This window comes from Polypterus senegalus, chromosome 13 (assembly GCF_016835505.1).
Source record: "Polypterus senegalus isolate Bchr_013 chromosome 13, ASM1683550v1, whole genome shotgun sequence".
Taxonomy (NCBI): Eukaryota; Metazoa; Chordata; class Cladistia; order Polypteriformes; family Polypteridae; genus Polypterus; species Polypterus senegalus.
Window position 1 is genome coordinate 136714111 of NC_053166.1, and position 26781 is coordinate 136740891.

General features: G+C 40.4%; 1 protein-coding gene across 1 annotated transcript in view; it reads left to right on the top strand.

Annotated features, from left to right (window-relative positions):
* Window positions 1-528: 528 nt before the first annotated feature.
* cog7 (component of oligomeric golgi complex 7) overlaps window positions 529-26781 on the top strand; it is a 50153-nt gene continuing 23900 nt past the window's right edge. The window contains exons 1-9 of the mRNA XM_039776231.1: window positions 529-594; window positions 5327-5552; window positions 5802-5950; window positions 9403-9519; window positions 20407-20575; window positions 21301-21383; window positions 21827-21949; window positions 25373-25571; window positions 25951-26078. Of these exons, the coding sequence (XP_039632165.1) occupies window positions 5387-5552; window positions 5802-5950; window positions 9403-9519; window positions 20407-20575; window positions 21301-21383; window positions 21827-21949; window positions 25373-25571; window positions 25951-26078 (1134 nt within the window). The 5' untranslated portion in view covers window positions 529-594; window positions 5327-5386. The remainder of the gene's footprint in view (window positions 595-5326; window positions 5553-5801; window positions 5951-9402; window positions 9520-20406; window positions 20576-21300; window positions 21384-21826; window positions 21950-25372; window positions 25572-25950; window positions 26079-26781) is intronic.

Here is a 26781-nt window from a genome sequence, read left to right on the forward strand (position 1 = left end):
CATACAGCTGATGAAGACTCCCTTTGCTCTTTAATGCCCGTGATCTTGACGTTTTGACGTAATTAGCGCGATTCCTAGGTTCGAATCCCGACTCAAGTACTGGGAGTGGAGTTTGCATGTTTTATATTGCACCTCTGGTTTTCTCCATTTATCCCGATTCGTGACTCTAAATTGTCTTGCTGTGAGCAGGATTGCCATATACCCGAGTACTCAAAGGAGGTCACAAAAAGCAGGAATGTTTCAAGCCTAAAACACCGTTCTGTGACAGAATCTCGAGTTCCGTATACATTTGTTATCAACAAACGTCTTGCTTCTTGCCGGTCCACAATCACCGTAGCACCGAGCCACGTAGCCATATATTGTAGAGAACTGTTAATTGTTCAAGTCATGCCAATTATGGATCTATGTATTATATAAATTGTATCTTAACTACACTTTTTGTAGTAAGTATATTTCACGGATGACACGTTTACTTTTGTTTTGCTCTATAAATTTGTTTCAGCGGGAACCATTACCGTAATATGATGTTTCCATACAGCTGTATTTACATACACACTCAAAATCCAGGAAGCGGTTGTCAGTTTGTTGGACGTGGTATGTTCTGAAATTTGTTGAAGTTTTAATTTTTATCGGTCGATGGAGGAGACCTCTTTTCTTTTCTTTACATCATTTTTCATTTTAACGTTTGTTTTAATTATGTAGTTGAACATACTTTGAAGTTTGAAGTTGCATTGCCTTAAGAATTTCCAAGTCTATTAACTTGTCTGTGTATTATTAAGCTCCAACACTGAGAAATTAAGTTATTTTATCGCATTAACGTGACGTTTGTCACTTGATTTGCTTGTTTTGCGTGCGGAACGGTGACGTTTTGGGATTATATATTGCGGTTACATGGTTTGTATAAACCAATTTTGTGTTTGTTATGATAGCATTTTTGCACCCCGCAACGTCCATGTCTTTAATCGTGTTCCTGTCAGTTTCAGTACTTGTTCAGGTTTTCATTCCTGGGTTGCATGTTATATTTTAAGGAGAATGGACATTTTGCATTTGTGTATTTTTCCATTTGGTAGCCCGCAATATCAGTCAGTTATTGACGTCATATAAGCCTGCTGATTTTTGTCATCTTCATTGTTTGGGTTAGTGTCAGTATCTTACCAGACTGAGAGATTATCTACTTCAACATTTTGCATGGAGAAATGCCTCCTGTATTTTTTTGTTTCCTTCATGTCAGTTTAATCTTTTGTGAAGACCTTGCATGCCAAATCCATCAGCAGAATGCATTTCTAACATTATGCACAGTGTCAGGGAACTGAAAATTGTATAAAAAATGATTTTTATGCATTAGTGTATCTTTTTGGTCCTTTTGTATCTCTACACTAAACCACATACGATCTTTCATATTTTAATATGTGTCACTCATGTTATAGTTCTTCTTTAGCAACTAGATACCTGTCTGAACGAACTCAAAATTTATGATTTATGAGGTGTTACAAATAGAAAAATTATTTAACACCTCTGTTTCAAAAGTGTTTTTCCCATGCATGACAGTCTGTCATAAAAAAAATTATACCATTTAATTGGGAAATGCACAAAATCTGAAGCTGGTACCTGGAACCAAGCTATATTTACTAAGATATCTAACATACCATGGTATAGTATTTGTAAACAGAAATGTACCATTATGGCACGTACATATTAATTTACTAGTATAAATTCTCCAGGCTGGTGGTAAGGCTGACCTTGTGGCATTGCAAGCAATCTTCATTTCCATTTAGGAGACTGGCATTATCCCAACGACTGGAAAACGGGACTTGTCATACCTATTTTGAAAGGGAAGGGTGATCGCCTGGATAACCCTGCTCTCTGTGCCGGGTAAGGTCCATGCTAGGGTGCATTAAACAAATAAGCAATATGCGGTTAATTTCAGTTTATTTATAAAGCCACGTCAGGGATGTGGATGTAAAAAAGAAACGGAAACCACACTGGAACGATAGCACTGCTTTGATGCTGGGTGCCATCAGTTTGCAAAACCGAGCACAGAACTTGCGTATGCCAGGGTATGAGCTACCGTGAAAATGTGTGTGGCTTTACGCCAAGTTTAGGGTTTATACATTGTGATTTGAGCATGGAACCGTTCGTATGTAACATTTTTGTGTGTACGCTTCGTTTATACATGAGGACCCTGGTGTTTCCTGTCTTGCTATATGGTTGTGAGACATGAATGCTATCCAGTGACCTGAGATGAAGATTGGACTCCTTCGGTACTGTGTCTCTCCGGAGAATCCTTGGATACCATTAGTTTGACTTTGTGTCAAATGAGCGGTTGCTCACTGAGCCCTAAATGAGGCACATTATCTGCATTGTGAGGAAGTGTCAGTTACAGCACTATGGCCATGTGGCGTGATTCCCCGAGGGTGATCTGGCTCGCGGATCTTCATTTTTGAGAATCCAAGCAGTTGGACCATGCCAAGGGGAACCCATGTAACACCAGTTTATGGCACATAGATGGTCATGGTGGAGGGTGGGACTGGATTGCGTGTCTGCCTGGGGGGGGGGTTTTCAACCGGGATCCAGAGCTGTTTTGTTATTTGGTGAGTGTGGCAACGCATTGTACCAGTGCATGCTCCCCAACCTGTCCTGACCTTTAAAATGTGTGAATCTGCAAAATTTTTTAACAGCTGTCTTTTAGAAGTTCATAACTGTGTGCTTCTACTTGTTTGTCAATTATAATTGCTGATGGCAGCAGAGCTTAGCTACTCTATGTTTTTCTACAGGAGTTAGAGATTCATAGTTATAAATGCTGCATATTTTCTTTACTTTGGACGTGTTTCAAATTTGTATAAAACGTGAACACACATATAGACGAACCAATGCATAGATACCTAGTATTGTCCATTTGCAGATTTAGTGCAGAAACTGTATCTTTAATGCATTCTGCATTGTTCTGTGTGTAATACAATAGTGGAAAATTTAAAAAAGCATCCTATAGGTGTCACACCTCAGAATGAGTTTCTGGTATTTTTGTCCTTTAAGTGTGTTTCGAACATGACCACACACAGAAGGTGATACTTCACTGTTTATTCATTTGACTATGAGAACATCGGAAACATTTTGATGAGAACAGGCTGTTCAGCCCAACAAGGCTCACCAACTTCTACTTAATTCCTCCAAAATAACCAAGTTGATATTTGAGTGTCCCTAAACAACTCTCCTCCATACTACTTGGTAATTCATTCCACGTGTCTGTGTTTCTCTGACTGTTAAGTCCGTAGTACCTAGAGCGCTCATTACCTGGAGTACATTCAGAGGCACATGTTACAGAATACTCACATTAATATTGGCAGTAATCTCCTTGTATTGCTATATTATCTTTTACTTTGACATGCAAACAATCTTGTGACAAATGTGGATTGTCATTCCCTACCTGTTTCATCTGGTTAAGGCTCAACATTGAAGGCTGATCATAGGAAACATGCTGTCTAATCCAGTCCCATATGTTTTCAGTTGGGGAGGGGCCGTATTTGAGTAATTGTGCAGCCTTTGCAGTGAGTTGTATAGGCAGAATGTAGATGAGAGCAGTCTTGATAGAAGAACACATCATCCAGCCAGTCCTGCATGAAACAAGAGATGTCTCTCTTGTAGGTAGCGCTGGTCAATGTCCTCTCTACAAATGGCAGATCAAAACAAGCACTGTAAATGATAATATCCCACACCATGCTACCCAGTGTGGGCTCCTTGCTTCACATGTGTATAGAGTTTGGGAGAAACCTATCACCAGATCTCAGCTGGACATGTATATGACCATCACTCATTCAGAGGCATAATCTGCTTTTATTACTAAAGATGATAGAACACAAAAAATATACGAAATCAGGGAGTTCGAGGCACCACAACATATGTATTTGTTTCTCATGGTCTGAGAGTCCTTCAGGTGCCTTTTGGCAAACTCCAGGTGGGCTGCCATGTGCCTTTTACTAAGGAGTGGCTTCCATCTGGCCACTCTACCATGCAGGCCTGATTAGTGGATTGCTGCAGAGATGGTTGTCCTTCTGGAAGGTTCTCCTCTCTCCACAGAGGACCTCTGGAGCTCTGACAGAGTGACCAATCGGGTTCTTGGTCACCTCCCTGACTAAGGCCCTTCTCCCCCGATTGCTCAGTTTAGATAGCCAGCCAGCTCTAGGAAGAGTCCTGGTGGTTTTAAACTTCTTCCACTTACGGATGATGGAGGCCACTGTTCTCATTGGGTCCTTCAAAGCAGCAGAAATCTTTCTGTAACCTTCCCCAGATTTGTGCCTCGAGACAGTCTTTCATGCTTGGTTTGTGCTCTGACATGAACTGTCAACTGTGGGACCTTCTATAGACAGGTGTGTGCCTTTCCAAATCATGTCCAATCAACTGAATTTACCACAGGTGGACTCCAGTTAAGCTGCAGAAACATCTCAAGGATGATCAGGGAAACAGGATGCATCTGAGCTCAATTTGGAGCTTCATGGCAAAGGCTGTGAATACTTATGTACATGTGATTTCTCAGTTTTTTTATTTTTAATAAATTTGCAAAAATCTCAAGTAAACATTTTTCACGTTGTCATTATGGGGTGTTGTGTGCAGAATTCTGAGGAAAAAAATGAATTTAATCCATTTTGGAATAAGGCTGTAACATACCAAAGTGTGGAAAAAGTCATGGGGCTGCGAATACTTTCCGGATGCACATCTATCTATCTATCTATCTATCTATCTATCTATCTATCTATCTATCTATCTATCTATCTATCTATCTATCTATCTATCTATCTATCTATCTATCTATCTATCTATCTATCTATCTATCTATCTATCTATCTATCTATCTATCTATCTATCTATCCCTAAAATTATTCTTACACAACAAGGAACACAGTACTATGTATAATGTAGTAACACAATAGACTCTTTCTATAATGCTGTGAACACCACCTGTTGTGACCTTCACCAAATTCTACATCACCACAGGGTTCTCCACTGACTTACAGACTTTGATCTCAACACTATCTGCCATTTGTCTTCACCGTATTCATATTATATTACAATTTTCTAAACTGGATTTTCTTCTGAGGCACTTTTTCACTTTCCATTACAGTAATTTATATTCATTATTACTGATAATGGATTAAGCATCCATTATCTACAGAATAAGAATGATCTGTGTCTTATTTTGAGATAAAACAGCCTGCAATGATGCAATCTGTCAGTTAAAGAACATTTGTCTTGGTTATCTAGTGTCTTGTTTAATGTACCTTCTAATTAAGAACTAATCAGTTTTCTTTGTAATATGTGTCGTTCTTTACAGCTACTTAGGCAAAAGGAATGCCAACGTAAAAGCAAAAAGGGCATCCATATCCATTAAAAAATGGATTTTTCCAAGTTTTTGAATGATGACTTTGATGTAAAGGATTGGGTGAATGGAGCCTTTAAAACAGTCCAGAAAGATGCCCCTGGGAAAGTAGATAGCCATGCTGCTACTCTTGTCATGAAATTACAACTTTTCATTCAAGAAGTTAACAATGCCATTGAAGGTAATAAACCTCTTAATCTGTCTGTTTCGAGTTTGCTGTGCAGCAGCTTTACAGAATATATTGCTACACAACTGTATCATTTTCAGCATTCTCTTTATTTAGAAGAACTTTTAAGAGTCAAATGGAGATGAAAACTGTGTGCGTACTCTTGTGAATATTTGTTCCAACTGTTGCTGAAGCATCATGTAGTAAAACAGGGTACTTCAGATAGCATTGATTTATAATTTTTTTTTTCTTCTAAATAAATAGAAAGTAGCCACCAAGCACTTCAGAACATGCCAAGAGTGCTTCGGGATGTGGAGGCTTTAAAGCAAGAAGCATCCTTTCTCAAAGAGCAAATGATTCTTGTTAAAGAGGATATAAAGAAATTCGAACAGGATACTGTGCAGTCTATGCAGGTAAGAAATTAAGATAATAAAGATGGGCACATTGCCTTTCTTCCAAGCTAATGCTGCCTTTTATTTTCTTGACATGTTAATCAAATATTGTTTTGTATATAGGAAAGTAGGTATCGTCTCAAGGTGTTTTTGAAAGCAAATAAATAAGTAATAAAATGATCATATTACAGGATGACCACATATATCTTATATATATATAAACTGCTCAAAAAAATTAAAGGAACACTTTGAAAACACATCAGATCTCAATGGGAAGAAGAAATCCTCCTAGATATCTATACTGATAAAGACTGGGTAATGTGTTAGGAACGAAAGGATGCCACATCGTTTGATGGAAATGAAAATGATCAACCTACAGAGCCCTGAATTCAAAGACGCCCCAAAAATCAGAGTGAAAAAATTATGTGGCAGGCTAGTCCATTTTGCTAAAATTTAATTGCAGCAACTCAAAATTGTACGCAGCACTCTGTATGGCCCCTGTGTTCTTGTATAAATGCCTGACAACATCGGTGCATGCTTCTAATGAGATGACAGATGGTGTTGTGGGGGATCTCCTCCCAGATCTGGACCAGGGCATCACTGAGCTCCTGGACAGTCTGAGGTGCAACCTGGTGGCATTGGATGGACCAAAACATAATGTCCCAGAGGTGTTCTATTGGATTTAGGTCAGGAAAGTGTGGTGGCCAGTCAATGGTATCAATTCCTTCATCCTCCAGGAACTGCCTGCATACTCTCACCACATGAGGCCAGGAATTGTCGTGCACCAGGAGCCACTGTACCAGCATAGGGTCTGACAATGGGTCCAAGGATTTCATCCTGATACTTAATGGCAGCCAAGGTGCCTTTGTCAAGCCTGTAGCGGTCTGTGTGACCCTCCATGGATATGCCTCCCCAGACAATCATTAACCCACCACCAAACTGCTCATGCTGAATGATGTTACAGGCAGCATAATGTTCTCCATGGCTTCTCCAGACCCTTTCACTTCTGTCACGTGCTCAGGGTGAACCTGCTCTCATCTGTAAAAAGCACAGGGCACCAGTGGTGCATCTGCCAATTCTGGTATTCTATGGCGAATGCCAATCGAGCTGCATGCTGCTGGGCAGTGAGCTCAGGGCCCATTAGAGGACATGGGGCCCTTGGGTCACCCTCATGAAGTCTTTCTGGTTGTTTGATCAGAGACATTCACACCAGTGGCCTGCTGGAGGTCATTTTGTAGGGCTCTGGCAGTGCTCATCCTGTTCCTCCTTGCCCAAAGGAGCAGATACTGGTCCTGCTGATGGGTTATGGACCTTCTATGGCCCTCTCCAGCTCTCCTAGAGTAACTGCTTGTCTCCTAGAATCTCCTCCATGCCCTTGAGACTGTGCAGGGAGACACAGCAAACCTTCTGGCAATGACACGTATTGATGTGCCATCCTGGAGAAGTTGGACTACCTGTGCAACCTCTGTAGGGTCCAGGTATCGCCTCATGCTACCAGTAGTGACACTGACTGTAGCCAAATGCAAAACTAGTGAAGAAACAGTCGGAAAAGATGAGGAGGGAAAAATGTCAGTGGCCTCCACCTGTTAAACCATTCCTGTTTTGGGGGTGATCTCATTGTTGCCCCTCTAGTGCATCTGTTGTTAATTTCATTAACACCACAGCAGCTGAAACTGATTAACAACACCCTCTGCTACTTAACTGACCTGATTAATATCCCATAAGTTTCATTGACTTTATGCTATACTCTGATTAAAAAGTGTTCCTTTAATTCTTTTGAGCAGTATATATTGTGGAGGACTGCCGGCTTCCCAGGCCGGTCCGCACCCCCAGGCCGACAGGAGGAGCTCTCCCGACAGCAGGATCGTGCCCCGAGGTCCAGCAGGACCTTATAGACTCTGTAGTGTTTATACACAGCCCTGCTGGATACCTTGGGGACCACCAGGAGTCGCTCTGGGGGGACTTGTGGGATCTGTTGTGCCTTATGACCCGGGAGTACGTCACGGTCACGTGACGGGAAGGAATGGCGTGCTCCCGTGGTGAAGTAAAAGACTGATTGCCCTGACCCGGAAGGAATAAGGAACTGTGGACTGCTGGGACAGGAACACCTCCGGGTCAGGGGCTATAAAAGGACGGTGCCTCAGTCCAGACACTGAGCTGTGCTGGGTGGGAGAGGAGCAAAGTGTCTGGGCGAGGAGGAGAGGTTATTGTGTTTATTTGTCCTGATTAAATATATGAGTAGTGTGGGAGGTGCTTGGTGCACTGAAGAAGATAATAAAAGGTCTTGGACTTTTACCTGGTGTTTGGAGTCATACCTGAGGGTTCAAGGGAGCACTAGCGCCCCCTACTGCCACTATATATATATATATATATATATATATATATCTTATGTATCCTAGGTTTAAACCCCGTACCTTGTCGATGTACATGTTCTTTCTGTATCTGTGTGGTTTCTTCTCCTGGTACCTTATCTTTAGATACTTGCAAGTTATGTTTATTGGTCTCTGTACGGGAGTGATTGTGAGTAGGTCCTACAATGGAACAGTGTACTGTCCAAGGCTGGTTCGTGCATGGCTCCTGCAGCCATTATAGGTTCCTGACCCCATTATTGTATTGTTTTAGAAGATGATGACATACATTAGTCGCTTAATGTGGTCAGTAATACAGGTAGTACAAGTATACTATCATGTGAAAAATCTTGTTTAAGGCAGAAAACTAAATATGCTGTGGTGTGCTACATTTGGGTTGAGATAAGTACCTGACACAGATGATTTTATGCAAGATATCCGTGTGTAAGAGTATTAAGTCAGAAGTAAGCTAATGACAAATCATTTAAAGCATTGTTTTAATTTACATATGATTCTTAGAAAACAAGAACAGCGGAAATTGCACTAATGTGGTAAATCTGAATTGTGGTAAAGCCTGAAATAGAAGATCAATCTTTTAGTTCCAACTAAGAGCAGATTGTGTTAATTCAATTTAAAGAAAATAACAATGGAATTTTACAATTTTTTATGATTTGACTTCAAAAATGCATTTGTTAATTGTAACATTTATTGTAGTTGTACAAATGAAAAAATTAGTAATTAGGAAACGTGCGTGTTGTTTATAATGCAGATACAGTTTAAGTGCATTCCTTCAAAGCATTTCTGTGTTACAGCAATTGGTTAAGAAAAGTTTTTTTTTTCCCAATTTGAAATGAATGCAGTGGTCTTAAAGTTTGAGGTCTGTGTCAAATAAGAAAGTTCTGGTATTACAGTATGCCTGCAAAAAAGTCCCTAATCCTAATATTTTTATTTGCAGAATTGACTTTGGAATAATTTACAAGACGTTATTTAAATGTTCAGCCCAGCTTATTTGAATTGTATAGTTACTGTAGAGAGTATAGTCAAAAAACATAGAACATTATGTAATTTGCTACCTCAATATACAGTTTTGAGACTGTCTTATATGGATTACATTACTTCTTCCAGGTCCTTGTTGAAATTGATCGAGTGAAATCCAGGATGCAAGTGGCTGCAGAAGCCCTTCAGGAAGCAGACAAATGGAGTACGTTGAGTTCAGACATTGAAGAGACGTTTAAAACACAGGTATCAAGAATGGAAACATTTCTAATTCAGTAAAATATACTGTAAGAACAAAGGAAAACTGTAAATGAAGAGTTTAGGACCCAAAGGGTAACCCTGTTAGATTACCTCTAGACGGAGGTGTTGTTCAGGCAGAACAGTAGTAACAGAGGCACTATTATCAGTCATCTCAGTCATGTTTTCTCCTTGCAGGTTGTTATTAATTAAACACTGTCATCCAGTAAGTGCCATCTTTTTATAGTGATTGGGTGGCGTTGGGGTTATTACTCAACATTTGTCACTGGTTTTTCCATACTGGAAAAAGAATAGAGATTTTGTTAATGAGGCTGAAGCAGTCTGTTCACCAGACACTGCAAGGTTGCTGAGCCCCATGCAGTCTACAGGAAGCACATAGTATTGCCAGTGTAAAATGTTTTTTTTTTTCCTTTGCACTAGGGGTCAAAAGAGTCTGCCAAATATCCCTTAGTCAGATATGCCATAGTTAAGAAACAATCATTACCAAACCTCTCAATGAAACGGTCTCAACCCTGGGCATGGCTTAGACCTCAAAGCGAGAGACTTAGTTGTTGTAAAAATGGCATCTGATTTTGGCACTCGAATTACAGGGTTAGACCAAGAGCTAGAACACTTTCCTGAACACTAACCTGCAAGTTACACATGGTTTCCACCTCCATTTTAACTTCTGCTCATTTTGCTTCAGGCACTTATTAAGGTCATGCTTGTGTTAAAACCCTGGTGTCAGGCATAGTATCATGCAAATGCAGGTGAGTCAGTTCTGGGCTATCGTAAATGATATCGGCCACTGGACTAGAAGATGCCCTAACTGCAGTCCATAATTTCTTTTATGGACACTTGGTCATCACAACTCTAGAGGATTAAGAAGATTCACAGACTAGTCCCTCTTCTTCCAGGTTTTTAGTAAATTCCCTTGGCACATCCTTTAGCCAGTCTGTGGTTTTGTAGCCTCGCCACTTACTTCAGTAGTCCTTTAATCTCATAAAGGCCTTGACAGTATGTCACTAGTTTACAGGGGCAAGTGGGAATATGCACCATGACTTGTTCCCCAAGTTGAAACTTTTAAGAACATTTTGGCAGTTGTATAACTGGGCCTGTGATCTTTGGGCTTCCTCCATGTGCTCTTAACATATTCCAAAATGTTTTTTTGTGTTTGTCTGCCCCTCCCAGCCTTTCTTGACTAAGTTATGGATCCCTCCGTGTTGTTTGTTGTACAACAATTCAAAGGGGAGAGAACACAGATGCTTGCATCATTTACCCATATGCAAACAAGACAGGAGGAAGCAGTTGATCCTAATCCATACCACCTATTTTTTTCTGCCTCTTGTGACATCTGCTTTTTTTGAACATTTCTGCTAAGCATTCTTTTTGAGGATGATTTTGAGGATATTTTAAGGGGACTTGCATGTAAGAGTGTACCAGTTTGTTTGAATGTCTTGGAAGTGAAAGGTACCCCCTGATCTGTGAAGATCTCCTTAGGGATGTCAACCTTTCAACACCCAGCTAACTCTCAGGCAATAGTTTCAGAATTACCAACCTGTAAGGGAATGGTTTTGGGTATTGAGTCACATAATCAACTAGTACCAATATGTGTGTATGTCTACAAGCAGAGGGTTCTATTAGGCCAGCTACATCTAGCCCTTTGAAAAGTTTTTTATGGGAAGAAGCATGAGGAGGCTGTTTGGTGACAATCAATTTGACATTTATGAGAGTCGGGGCAAGAAGTACAATCTGGCTACCAGGTAGAACCAATTCTCCTCATGAAAGCAGGTGAATTCTCCTGTTTGTTTATATATTCTTGTGGGAAAACAAAATTGGCAGCAATAATAATTAAATTACTGTCCAGATCCACTAAAGCCATCACCTTGTGTCTGTTTAACAATATTAAGTCACAAAAAGAGAAAGAGATTCAGGCAAAGTCATGCAATAATACCTTCCTCCTTTGTCCTATTGACTCATCCAGTTGAGGGCAGTTTCAAATGGTGTGGCTAGATTTGACCCACACTTATTACAGTGGTGAGGTGGTAGTGATACATGTTTTTTAGTATGGCTTCTTGTAAGAGTATCATAGTCTTTGTATTTTAGGCCGGAGTTATACTTCACGAGACGCATGCTGCAGCGGACGTTCCTGCTACGCAAGCGTTGTAGTGTTCATACTTGCGCGTGTACTTTACGTAAATCTGGAGGAATCCACCAGGTGGCAGTGCGAGATATTATCATGGTGATAACATGTTCGGCTTCTCTGTGTTGTGAATTGCCTAGAACACTCATTAAATTCTGATGACACCTTATTGCGATATCTCTGAAAATTATGTTTATTGATTTAAATCCATCAATCCAGGGATGTGTCCATTCCAGCAAGCATTGGGCACGAGTGAGAAACAATCCCTGGATGCTCATCGCAAGGTGAATACAAGCACTCGCATACACTAGCGTCATTTTAGCGGCACCAAATCCCCAAATCTGCATATCTTTGGAAGGAAACCGGAGCACAGTGTGGAATACAAGCAGGAAATACCAGCAACATAACTCCCTGTGAGACAGCAGTGCTATAACTCCTCCACCGTGACACCCCCATGTGTGTAATTATTAACAGTATTCATTATTTAAAGGAAATTATATGTAAAATGTAACATACACACTTTAATGCATTTCATCATGAAAGTGGTATCAAGTACAAATCTAAAGATTCTAAATGTGCAGAGAGTTAGAATATCATACATTTAATTTGTTCTGTGTGGTGATCTATTGCTGCTTGCCCCTGCTGTCAGGTCCAAGAAGCTCGTAGCGATTAAAAACTGGGATGACGTATACAATGGTCTGCATTAATGATAAAGTAAACTATGAGGTTAAAGTGGACATTTCAAGATTAAAGCCGGAATTTCCACTTTAATCACAAAATACACGTTTTCACCGTGTCCTTTATTTTATTCTCAGTGGCTCAAATACAGCGCTATACATTATGTTACTGTTGTTAAGTTGCAAAAATAAAAAAGACGTAACAAAAGATGGTTTGTGAGGCTTTTAAAATGTATCTTGTCATTACGATTGGGAATATGCAATGCTTGAATATAAAAGCACCATGAATGCATCTGTATGTCGGCATTTTGCTTCACCACATCGAAGCATTCATCCCGTAGGATCTGCATAGAGGCTTTCTGTCACATGTACATAGTAAACTGAGACACTGACGTCACATTCCGACTTTTAGCACACTGCACCCCCTGACTTTTTGCTGGTTCTGCAACATGCGCACGCGTCGCACTAATTTCTGAGGACCTGCTCAGAGGACGCGTGAAGTGAACGCTGGTAATGCACGGCAGCCATGATGCGGGCGCGTACGCGTTCTGAGCGTGAAGTATAAATCGGCCCTTAGGGTCTGCCCTCTTAAAGTTACCATCTGTCAAGGTTTCTGCTGGACAAAGCATGAATCACATAGTCTGCTGCACTAACCTCTACTACACCATCCCTAGAATTATAGCTTCAGCCATTTAGCCATTTACCCCACAACTTCAAAAACTTGTATCCACACCTACTGTATCTACTGTAGTGTGGTCTTTTGCAAACTAACTGGAAGATGGTATTGTGATAAGGTTTCTTTCTTTACTAGTCAGTAGCATACCATCTGCTCTAAAGGAATACTGTGATGTAAATTTCAACTGTTAAAAAACAGGGCTAAAATTTTTCCTTGCTCATGGAGCACCCATTATTGGTGCATAATGGTTCATGCATCATGTCCTCTTCATGTTTTAGTGGAACAAGTATTTGGGTAAGGCCCAGTGTTCTGTCTCTGCAAAATATTTAATTGAATATGGTGCACATTGTTGCTGAGTTGTTAAATGGTGTCCAGTACTGCTTTAGACATTTCACCTTGTTTGCCATTCTCTCAAAAAGTCCTGCCAATTGCGTCAGTGTAAGAACAATAGGAGACTTGATTTTAAAGAGTAGGAGACAAATATTTAACCCTGTGTAACTGCCACAAGGTAAAGGTGGTGTTCAGGTAAAATTATGTTGACGTAATAGCACTATTACTGGTTCTGGTAGCTGTGTTTCCTCCTTGAAGATGGTCCATCCAAATGAAGATTGTCATCCGGTAAGCGCAGTCTTTTATAACGTGTAGGCGAGATTGGTGGCTGTGTGTAGTTGATATCATTTCTTATTACTAGAAATTGAATTGTGGCTTTATTAATCATGCTGCCCTTACTTTGTCACCACTCCTTTTTACCCTCACCAAAAACCATGCAATACATTGGAAGAATTATGTGTGACAGTAGGTTTTAGATCTTTAATATTTTTGTGTCATTGATCATGTGGCAGAAGATTTTTTTTTCACCTTGATTTTATTTTATCATACCCTATGTTTTAGAGGGTTGTTTATTATTAGATTATCTTTTTAATGTTTTATTTAATGTTTTTATGTTCTATGAAATTGATTTTTTAAACGTTTCATGGTAGATGCTATTGAAATCTGTCCTACTGTGTGAAGTATTTTCTGTCAATCAAGGTAGAGTGGATTCAGTTACATTCAGTTTATGACTCCATTGTTATAAATACAACTGACCCAAACATTTAGTTATAAAAAAATAATTGTCTTAATCCCAGAGTGCAATACTTTTGTATAACATATTGTTACATTCTCAAACCTACAAAGAGTTAAATGTACTTATCCAAGACTGATCAATTTACCACAATCTTCGATCTAAATATATTTTGTTATGTTTGGGTGGTGCCCCTAAAGTGGAAAAGTATGAAAGAATTTTGACAATTCCTAAAATGGATTATGCCAAGACTTGCCTTCTGACTTGCCCTCATTGTTGCCAGAACATGTTCCATCACACAACAAAGAGTGTAAAATGTTGTTTTAGGATAGACCATTCATTCTGACTAAAATAGCAGGGAAATTTCCAAGAATACAGAAATGCAAATTATGTCAAAAATGATGCACATTATTAGATGCTTTCTCATGGTGATCTCATCCTCTGTGTGTGGTTTTTACAGTCAGTCACATCCACAGTCTGATGAGAAAATGATTACAGCCTGCATTTATTGTTCTTATGTGGATTAGACATTTTTGTTAAATATATTATCAGTGTCTAAAAGCTGAAAAGTAATATAATGATAATGATTTGGAAAAATCAAAAACATGACCAGATTTCTTTAAAGACCTAATTCAGAAACATAAACAAAAATATAGTACATCTAAAAGACCTTTTGACACTAGCCATCTAGCAAATGTAACACTACTGCTAGCCTAACACAGTATTTAAGACTTGTTAATCTAAGCATTGTATTGGTAGTTTAACCCCAGTATCTGTGGCTTAGGTGCAAAAAGAACAAATGTCAAAAAACACACAAATAGATTCCTGTTACAGTGATACCAATGATATTTTGTGCAATAAAATAACTAATTTGCCTGACAGTTTTGTTGCATTAAAAAAGTCTAGTTCATTCACAACCTTGTATTAAAATGAAAATCAACAGTTTGGTAGATGTTAAAGATTTTCCCTAAGAGTCAGTACTGTCCAGGTTGACTGTAGAAATCAGGCACAGTAGATGGATGGATAGACACAAAATTTTATTAATCCCCAAAGAACATTGTGACAAAAAAGAAAAAAAAATTCAGGTCACTATTGACTAGGAATAACTCCATATTTCACAGAGTGTAAAATATCAATACCATCTCAACAGTACTTGAATTCAGTATAGAATATAATGACTACCCGCAGAAATGGCCTCAGTCGGCGGCCTCAGCAGCAGACACTAAGATTGGCACTCCTTGTACATAGTTTCTCATACTAACCTGTGCTCTAGGGGTGACTGAGCCTTCAGCTCTATTACAGCCAGATTTTGCAGTGACCTCCCTAAATTAATAATATCAGCTGGGCAGTACGGTGGCGCGATGGGTAACGCTGCTGCCTCGCAGTTAGGAGACCCGGGTTCGCTTCCCAGGTCCTCCCTGCGTGGAGTTTGCATGGTTTCCCCCGGTTTCCTCCCACAGTCCAAAGACATGCAGGTTAGGTGCATTGGCGATTCTAAATTATCCCTAATGTGTGCTTGATGTGTGTGCGCGCCCTGTGCTTGTCTGGCGCCCTGCCCAGGGTTTGTTTCCTGCCTTGTGCCCTGTGTTGGCTGGGATTGGCTCCAGCACACCCCCATGACCCTGTAGTTAGGATATAGAGGGTTGGATGATTAATCAAATCATTCTTTTATACTGTACAATTTAAAACCCATTTATTCAAGAAGGCATTTAACTTACCCTGACTTTCTGACCCTTCTTTCAGTTTACCAACATGGTCCAGATGCTCAGGATGATTTCTGTTTTTATCATAAATTGTTATTTGTTCATAGTTTTCTCCTAATTTTTGTATTTTACTGTGGTGTATTGTTTCTTATTCTATTTCAATGCTTCATGTTTCCTGTATTAGGTTTTAATTGTTTCGTGAAGAATATATATCAAATGTTGCATATACCCTGTTGTTCTTTCTGAGTTTCTGTAAAGTGCTATGAACCTGGGAAAGGTACTAAATAATAATAATAATGCATTTTATTTATATGTTATATTGTGACTGTTGGTAGTTCACTTTAACCTGTTCACTATATACAGCCCCAGGTATTTGTAGATTCTTACTGAAAAATTTTAAAAACACTTTTCTTAGCTGCAACTATTTAAAATAAGCAGAATTATTTATTTTGAAAAGTTTACAATAACTTTCCTTAGTTTTCCTTTTTTAGGGAAACTTCTGTAGGAATATAGTGTAGCCAGATATCTTAGCTATTTATTTTATGCAGCTTTTTTTAGTCAATCCTCATGAAGATCACCAGTTTCTCTCAAACCATTTGGTTATTAAATGGATGTCACAGTACATTCCTATTGAATGTAAACAAAATTAGCATGGGAACTGTTTTTCACGTTTTGCTTAGCATTATTTTATTACAGTATTACAATGCTCTCCTCCTTGAACCGTCACCTTATCGTGGTGGAGGGGTTTGCGTGTCCCAATGATCCTAGGAGCTATGTTGTCCAGGGCTTTATGCCTGGTAGGCCACCAAGGCAAACTGGTCCTAGGTGAGGGATGAGACAAAGAGCGGTTCAACAAACCTCCAATGATGAGCAAAACCTTTGGACGGCGTTTTCCCTTGCCCGGACGGGTCACGGGCCCCCTCTGGAGCCAGGCCTGGAGGTGGGGCTCGATGGCGGCGCCTGGTGGCGGGCCTGCACCCATGGGGCTCGGCGGGCACAGCCGAAGAGGTAACGTGGGTCCTCCTCCCCATGGGCTCACCACCTATGGGAGAGGCCAAGGAGGTTGGGTGCAGTGTGAGTTGGGTGGTGGCGGCGGGACCTTGGCGGTCTGATCCTCGGCTACAGAAACTGGCTCTTGGGACGTGGAATGTCACCTCTCTGAAGGGGAAGGAGCCTGAGCTAGTGCGCGAGGTCGAGAGGCTTCGGCTAGATATAGTCGGACTCACCTCGACGCACAGCTTGGACTCTGGAACCAATCTTCTTGAGAGGGGCTGGACTCTCTACCACTCTGGAGTTGCCCCCGGTGAGAGGCGCCGAGCAGGTGTGGGCATACTTATTGCCCCGACTGGAGCCTGTGCATTGGGGTTTACCCGGTGGGCGAGAGGGTGGCCTCCCTCCGCCGGGTGGGGAAGGGTCCTGACTGTTGTTTGTGCGTATCGCCGAACAGCAGTTTGGAGTATCCACCCTTTTGGAGTCTCTGGAGGGTTGCTAGAGGGCATACCTTCTGGGGATTCCCTCGTTTTGCTGGGAGACTTCAATGCTCCGTGGGCAATGACAGTGAGACCTGGAAGGGCGTGATTGGGAGGAATGGCCCCGATCTGAACCCGGCGGTGTTTTGTTATTGGACTTCTGTGCTCGTCATGGATTGTCCATAACGAACACCATGTTCAAGCATAAGGGTGTTCATATGTGCACTTGGCACCAGGACACCCTAGGCCTCAGGTCGATGATCGACTTTGTGGTCGTGTCGCCGGACTTGCGGCCATATGTCTTGGACACTCGGGTGAAGAGAGGGCGGAGCTGTCAACTGATCACCACCTGGTGGTGAGTTGGCCGATGGTGGGGAAGATGCGGTCAGACCTGGTAGGCCCAAGCGTGTTGTGAGGGTCTGCTGGGAACGGCTGGCAGAGTCCCCTGTCAGAAGTAGCTTCAACTCCCACCTCCGGCAGAACTTCAACCCGCCCCGAGGGAGGTGGGGACATTGAGTCGAATGGGCCATGTTCCGTGCCTCTATTGTTGAGGCGGCTGACCGGAGCTGTGGCCGCAAGGTGGTGGTGCCTGTCGTGGCGGCAATCCCGAACCCGTTGGTGGACACCGCGGTGAGGGATGCCGTCAAGCTGAAGAAGGAGTCCTATAGGACTTTTTGTCCTGTGGGTCTCTGGAGGCAGCTGATAGGTACCGGCAGGCCAAGCGAGCAGCGGCTTGGTTGTTGCTGAGGCAAAACTTCGGGCATGGGAGGAGTTTGAGAGGCCATGGAGAGCGACTTTGGACGGCTTCGAGGAGATTCTGGTCCACCGTCCGGCGTCTCAGGAGGGAAGCAGTGCAGTGTCAACACCGTATATGGTGGGGATGGTGCGCTGCTGACCTCGACTTCGGGGCGTTATGGTCGGTGGGAGGAGTACTTGAAGACCTCCTCAATCCCACTAACATGCCTTCCAATGAGGAAGCAGAGCCTGGGGACTCTGAGGTGGGCTCTCCCATCTCTGGGACTGAAGTCACCGAGGTGGTCAAAAAACTCCTTGGTGGCAGGGCCCGGGGTGGATGAGATCGCCCGGAGTTCCTTAAGGCTCTGGATGTTGTAGGACTGTCTTGGTTGACACGTCTCTGCAACATCGCATGGACATCGGGACAGTGCCTCTGGATTGGCAGACCGGGGTGGTGGTCCCCTCTTTAAAAGGGGACGGAGGGTGTGTTCCAACTATAGAGGGATCACACTCCTCAGCCTCCCTGGAAAAGTCTATTGGGGTTCTGGAGAGGAGGGTCCGTCGGATAGTGAACCTCGGATTCAGGAGGAACAGTGTGGTTTTAGTCCTGGTCGCGGAACAGTGGACCAGCTCTTCACCCTTAGCAGAGTCCTGGAGGGTGCATGGGAGTTTGCCCGACCGGTCTACATGTGTTTTGTGGACTTGGAAAGGCATTCGACCGTGTCCCTCGGGAATCCTGTGGGGGTGCTCGGGAGTATGGGGTACGGACCCCTGATAAGAGCTGTTCGGTCTCTGTACAACCGGTGTCAGAGCTTGGTCCGCATTGCGGCAGTAAGTCGAGCCCGTTTCCAGTGAGAGTTGGACTCCGCCAGGGCTGCCCTTTGTCACCGATTCTGTTCATAACTTTTATGGACAGAATTTCTAAGCGCAACCAGGGTGTTGAAGGGGTCGGTTTGGTGGACTCAGGATTGGGTCACTGCTTTTTGCAGATGATGTTGTCCTGTTTGCTTCATCAGGCCGTGATCTTCAGCTCTCTCTGGATCGGTTTGCAGCTGAGTGTGAAGCGGCTGGGATGAGAATCAGCACCTCCAAATCCGAGAGCATGGTCCTCAGCCGGAAAAGGGTGGAGTGCCCTCTCAGGGTTGGGGGAGAGATCCTGCCCCAAGTGGAGGAGTTCAAGTATCTCGGGGTCTTGTTCACGAGTGAGGGAAGAATGGAGCGTGAGATCGACAGGCGGATCGGTGCGGCATCCGCAGTGATGCGGGCTCTGCATCGGTCTGTCGTGGTGAAAAAGGAGCTGAGCCGTAAGGCAAAGCTCTCAATTTACCAGTCGATCTACGCTCCTACCCTCACCTATGGTCATGAGCTATGGGTAGTGACCGAAAGAACGAGATCGCGAATACAAGCGGCTGAAATGAGTTTCCTCCGCAGGGTGTCTGGGCTTTCCCTTAAAGATAGGGTGAGAAGCTCAGTCATCCGGGAGGAGCTCAGAGTAGAGCCGCTGCTCCTCCGCATCGAGAGGAGTCAGATGAGGTGGCTCGGGCATCTGATCAGGATACCTCCTGGACGCCTCCCTGGTGAGGTGTTCCGGGCACGTCCAACGGGAGGAGGCCCCGGGGAAGACCCAGGACACGCTGGAGGGACTATGTCTCCGGCTGGCCTGGGAGCTTTGGGATTCTCCGGAAGAGCTGGAAGAAGTGGCGGGGAGAGGGAAGTCTGGGCCTCTCTGCTTAAGCTGCTGCCCCGCGTCCCGACCTCGGATAAGCGGAAGAGGATGGATGGATGGATGGATGGATGGATTACAATGCTTCATGGTTTTTCTTTGATTCCTGCCATTTTTCTCTTTCTAATAAATTGACTGTTGCTTGTGCTGTCTGACTGCTTGCCATTAATTTTGCATATATACAAATTTTAAGGTTTCCTCACAAGAAAAACTGCCAGAAGTTTCAGAATTTATTAGCCTCCTCAGCAATTGGTCATTTGTAGTTATTTCATGTTAAATATGCAATATTTGGTGCTAGAGTTTTCAGTCTTAAAATACCATACATCCATTTTGTAAACTCCCTTTATTGAGGTACAGGGTCAAGGGGAAATTAGAGCTGAGCAAGATAAGATAAACGCACTGTGAAAAATTCACTACATTAAAATAAATAATACTGTTTTGTTTTTCTTTGTCAAATATATTTTTGTGCAATTACGTGTTTTGCTGAATTACTGTATATGAGCCTTTAATTAATATATTTATAACAGAAAAATTTGTCTTTATAGCATAGTGGTTATGCACTATACAATAATAAGATAATACATAAAAAATGTATTTCTCCCTATTTCACAAATCTGTTTATTGTGCTTTGATGTGTTTTATTAAATGTTATGTTGATCCTTTACTGTTTTTTTCATAATAGTATGTTAAATCTTTTTTGTCTTAAGGACATAGCTGCAATCTCTGCAAAATTAACTGGCATGCAGAACAGTTTAGCCATGCTCGTGGACACTCCTGACTATTCTGAGAAGTGTGTGCACCTGGAAGCTTTGAAGAACAGGTTGGAGGCAATGGCCAGCCCTTCAATTGTGTCTACTTTTAATTCTCATTCTGCTGGTAGGTTGAACTGTAGGAAGCTGTTACTTATCATTGGTTATGTGACCACATAATGTAATGTTATGAATGACTGAAGTCAAGTGGCTTTATAAAAGAACAAATCTTCAATTGGCATTTTAATGCAGTGGTGGAATAATTTGTGTAGAATAACCACACCGAGAAGTGCCAGTAAGTAGTATTGTAGGTTTAGTGGGCCTGTTTAGCAGTCGGACCTTCATATTTAGAACTTTGGAATAGGTGACTTAGCCCACTAAAACAGTCTTAAGGACAATCCTGAAATGTGCATAAAAGGAATTACTGTCTTTGTCTTGGTCTTGAATTTCCTGGAATGTGTTGGTGCTTTTAACAGGAATGAACTGAAGAGAGAAAATTTGCAATAACATCAACCAGAGATAAGTGTCTTTGCATTTGAGTTTGAATGATAAGGATTTGCATTCTTGGACAATAGTAAATTCTTCATAAAATAGCAATAAAACAACTCAATTCAGTTTTCTTAAGTGTGTTGCAATGTGTTTATAGGCAGCCAGTACTATTCATTCTAATTTGTTTTCTGTGGGTGCGGTTAAATTATCTATGTGAATGTCTTTAGTTGGTAAATAAACCATTCTTTTTATTGGAATTCAGAGTTTTAGAAATTTAAACTGCAAGATGTTTTTGCCTTAGGTGGAGTTTTCCCATAAATGCTGTACAATCAGAGGTTTAATTCACATCTTTTGCTCCAACAGATCAAGCCAAGCTGTTTGTAAAGGTCTTTAGTGAGATTGACAGGATGCCTCAGCTGCTCGCTTACTATTACAAGTGTCATAAGGTTTGCGGTTTCTCTTTTTTTTTTTTCTTCCCCCCTTAACCTGATATTTTATGTCATTAGAAAATATTTTCCCAAAGTGCCCTGTGCTTTATCACTCACTGGCCTGATATAGAGGATGCTACAAAATGGTTGGTTACTTTGCTATCTATTTCATAAAAACACCTGGCTCCTTTATTTTTTTTTCACTAAGTTCACATTAAATTACTGCATGCACACTTATTGATAATAAAACAATATCCCATAAGGTTCTGCAATACAACAGTAGGTCAGTGAGCACAGTACAAGCACAAGAAGGATCACTTAACACTGTTTGATCGATAGGCTTCACACTGTTTAGCAAATGGCTGCAGCCCTCTCCCATTTATTTTCTGATTGAATTGTTGAAGCACCTAACAAGCATTCCTTATTGATTGACTGTTTGATTTTGTTCCATAATCTTGAAGAGTCAGTTACTGACTGTATGGCAAGATCTCTGTCAGAGCGACCTGAATCTTGACCGGCAGCTGGCAGAGTTCTATGACACGCTGTTGGGAACCTGGCACTCACAGCTACAGTGGAGTTCTCAGGTACTGGAAGTGTCTTATTGTGCTTACTCAATATACTGTAATATTTTGCATTCATTTTTACTTTATTATTTTTTGTATGTAAGAGAGAATGACATTTAAAGCATGAGTTAGTTGTCAGATACCTAAGGTTTTATAGTGGAAATCTTAACTTAGAGTGATATGGATACTGTTTTTTTTTTTTTACTGTGTTGCATATTTATTGCAAGTAATTTAAGTATTAATAATACATTCTGAATTCTCAGTGATATTAACAAATTCTTTTTTTTTAGTCAAGCATTTTAAAAATTGCGGAAAGAAAATGTGCACCCACATATTTTGAATTGTTTAGAGTGAATATGATGATTTATTATGTTTTAATTCAATACAACTGAAAATGTGTCTTAATAAATAGTTCTTTTGTTCATCTCTCTACATTGTCATTGAGTAATGTAGTATTCAGCAAAGCGTATTAGTGTACTTGTCCAGCAGAGGGCATCAGAGCCCAAAGGAGAGTGCTTTTAAAGAGGCTCATTGTGAGGTGTTTGGTTTCAAGTTATAGACCAATACACCATCCTATTCACTGCCCATTTTTGTTGGCAGTTGATTCCCAAACAAGCTCCAGTAACCTATATAGAGAGAAACGGCACATGACAATAAACTGTGAATATAGCAGAAGTCCCCACCCACCCCGTATTCCATTAAACATTATATGTTTTACATTTGCATTGGCAGCTCTGCAGCAAGTCTTTATGTCCTCTTTTGGGGCCAATTCATCAACATTAAATTTTCAAACCGCAATGTGTATGAAGTTACTTTCTGCCTGTGCAATAGCAGGTACTTTATTTTTTATATAAAATGTTGACTTTTTAAGTTATTCTTGTATTGGAAAAGTAAATCCATTTAAATCCACACCACATGCTGGGCAAATATAGGTGGAAATTCACATGTCCACTTAGCTGAAAATGTGAACTTCACTTGGGTGTTTTAAAGACAGGTGTTAGTTACTCAACAAAGAAGACAGCTTCCTGTGTTACATTCAATTGATTTTTATTGCCTTTCTGTTTGTTTTTTCTTTGTTGTGACTCAAATTGTAAGGATAGTCCTGCTATTAAATCTCTTTGTCAGATGACCAAATGGAATAAGCCTACTGCACTTAAGGCTTCTCTTTTTATTGTTTTATAGTGTTTACCCTGCCTTATCTTCTTTATCTACCTTAAAGCAGTTGCTGGCTGATTACTTTTAGATGGTTTAAACTTTTTCATAATTAACCTGGCTGGTTCTGTCTGGAACAAAGCTGAATGAAATGTTGCTACTTGATATTCCCTTACTCTGAAATGTTTTGTAATCATTTCAATGGCGAAACATATTATGGTGAGCTTGTTTTGACACATAATATTTCTGAAATGGTAAACGATACATAAAATGAATGACATACTTAATGTTTTTTACATCTTTTTTTCTTTATTTGTATTTGGTGTGTTTTTTTCTTTTTATGATTATTTCAAAAATTAATAACTAAAATTAGATCCCAAAGAAACTTAATTTACCTTTTCATGCACATGTTTTTCTAGTACAGATTTTCTTGAGGGCTGGAGCCTTCCCAGAGAAGTGCCAAGAGATGCCACTGCATTACATTGCACACTCACAAACACACCCACCCTTTAATATACTGTGACCAGATTAGTTTAGAATTACTTGTCTACCTAACTACATGTGATGGATCTGTTAAAGTAAACCCACACAAGAACATAGAGGATGTGTAACATTTATAGAGCAGAATGGGTCTAGATTTTATATATACAGTTAATAGTTAGGGGCATTCAAGTTGAGTAGTCTAACATTGACAAGTTCAGAAAATGGCCAAAGTTCGGGCAGGTGAAAACTAGATTAAATGTCGTGACCAGAAATCTATTTCAAAAGTGGTCCAAAAAAACCCTTTCAGGTTGTTCCTTTACTGTGCAATCTGTTTTGGACACGTTTCAAACCTCCCAGCCATTTTAATAATGTGCCTACCATGATGTCACATGTTGTGCAGAGCAGGCAAAATGTGCCTGGAAGCACGTAGAGTTACAGCAAACCAAATTTTAGCACCCATGAAAAGTAAACACATTATGGCTGTGACTAATGTACAGAAGTTGTGGTAATATTAAAAGAAACAAAACGCAAGCAGGTAGAATCTGTATGGTTGCTAGTACAAATTGCTGAATTGTAGCAACCTTGAAGGTTTTCTATGATAGCAAGAACCTCTAAAGTGTAGAAGTCCAGATATGGACCAATAAATTTGACTTTCATTTTAGTTTTGGAATCTCTTTTTAATAGTATTGTGTGATATGTATTCTAGTTTTTATGCACATTGGACCATTAAATCTGTGTATGACTACTTTTTCTGGTTCAGTCTTAAAACTCCTAAAATAAAAATTATACTGCAAATGTAACATTGCTTTAATTTATTTTCACATCAACTTAATTCAATTCATTGTTATGTTGAGCCAAAATCTATGAATGCAACACTGAGCACAGGACTGGAATCAGCTGCGGACAACCCACTAGTCCGTGACAGTCACTCTTGTAAGGCCAATTTAGTGTCTTTAGGCAGCCTAGCATGTATGGGATTGATGAGATTTATTGGGCAGAATGGCCTGTTCTTCTCAAAAGCTTTAATCATATTGAATGAGAAATGAAGACACACAAAGACTACATCTTCACAGAGAATGAAAGGGCTGAAACTTGAATCTAGTCTCCCTGATCTGTGAGGCAGTTTGCTCTACACTGTGCATGGTGTTGCTGAGATTTTCTAAAAAAGTTTAAGCAAATATGGTGTGTTTACATGACAGGTTGAAGATTGGGACAATGTAGACGAGAACAGGCCATTCAACCCAACACGGCTCTTCTGTCCTGTCCATTTAAATCCTCTAAAATCAAGTCAAGTTTTAAAAGTCCCACTTTTTACTACACTGCTTCGTACCTTATTCCATGTGTCTATGGTTCTCTGTGTAAAGAAAAACTTCCTAACATTTGTGTAAAATTTATTGTAATTGTTTAATTCCTAAACAAGTCTCCAACTGTGTCCCTGGGTTCTTAATGAACTAATTTTAAAATAACAGTCTCGATCCACTGTACTAATTCCCTTCGTAATCTTAAACACTTCAGTGATGTCTCCTCTTAATCATCATTAGCTTAAACGATAATTTTTCAGCTCTTTTAATTTTTCCTCATAATTCATCTTTTGTAGCCTTAGCTTCTCTGGACTTTTTCCATCTCTTCTATGTCCTTTGTTGTGGAGACCAAAACTGCATGCAGTACTTCGGATGAGGTCTCACCAGTGCATTGCTTGTATTAGTAGTTGAACCTTTGTGACATATCATTATTTCTATATTTCCTGTGGTTAGAACAGATCTGTGGCTCACTCTAGGTTTTGTTTTTTTTTTTTTTTTTTTTTAACAGGTTTTTAAGAATCCATATGAAGTTGTGACAGTTCTCCTAATTCAAACTTTGGGAGCCATGGTGCCTTCAATCCCAGTTTGTTTGAGTACAGGAATGGAAAGAGCAGGACAGGAATCTAAGTTATCTGTTTTGCTTGAACTCTATGAAACTGCTTCCCATTTTGCCAAAGCGCTTGAGGCTGCCATGCTGCCACATCTTGGTAAGAAAGAAACTTATTTAGACCAAGTGAATGTTGTTAGATTGTGCAAAGAATAGTCAATATATATTGGCAGCATATGGCAACATATAAAGAATTAATTTTCACATCATCCTGCTTGAAATGTTCATGCTTATTTTCAAATCAGAGCTACAAGTGAATTTAGTAAATTTATTTTTTTTGGTAATATCTACTTTGCCTTGTTATTGCTTAGAGAATGCCTCACCTTGTCCTCCTTTATATTTGGTTCTTTACAAGATGGAACCAAATCAGGGATTGTATTGTACCTGCACAGATACACACAGACAGTTCTGTCTTCTTTTATTAAACTTTTGTTACTATGTAGAATGTGGTTTGCTGAAAATGTATTTCTTTTTCATAGGTGAAAGTAATCCTCTTAAAGTGAATGAATTGGTTGTAGCTGTATATGATCCATTTACTCCATACAGGCTACAATTTGGAGAACTGGAAGAATCTAACCTTCTTATTCAGATTAGTGCTGTGCCATTGGTAAGACAAAAAAACTCTCTTGAGAAATTAATTATTTTTGTTAAGTGATATTGAGTTATTTTCTAAGACAGCAACCACATCCTATATAACCAGGTGTAGAGGTTTAAAGATATTTTAATGCTCATCAGAAATTGCAGTGGCATTATTAGAAATTGTTCAGTGTTCATTATTATAACCCTGGTTCTTTTAGCAACATAAAAATGGGTTGGAATATTGGAAGGTCCTGAGAATTTCACAGTTTGTTTTTGGCGGATTATTTGGGTTTTATTCATTATGTGGTTTGGATATTATGTCCAGTTTTAGAGTATCTTCAAAATGAAATGAGCACCAGCCAGCAGAGAAAGTCTTTGTGTGTGTGGCAAAGTATGTGAGCTTTGCTATAATCATATACGAGTATATTCAAGTAAAAAATTATAATTGCATACTACAGTTTTCATTAACATTTATGTAAACTTAAAATTCTTTAGTTATAAAAAACAATTCAGAGCTACTTTGTGTAAATGTTTGAGACATGTACCAATGGGTTTTATACTATAACAAAAAACAAGAGGTTTTTTTTTCTAAGTATTCATAACTGAGCCTGTTAGGTATATCCCAGATTAAAGTAACACTTGAGCCAAAAATAATTTATCTGTTTCTTACCCTCTGTTTTATAAAGAACAGAAATTATTCCTGATACAGCAGGGGTCAGTAGGGACTAATG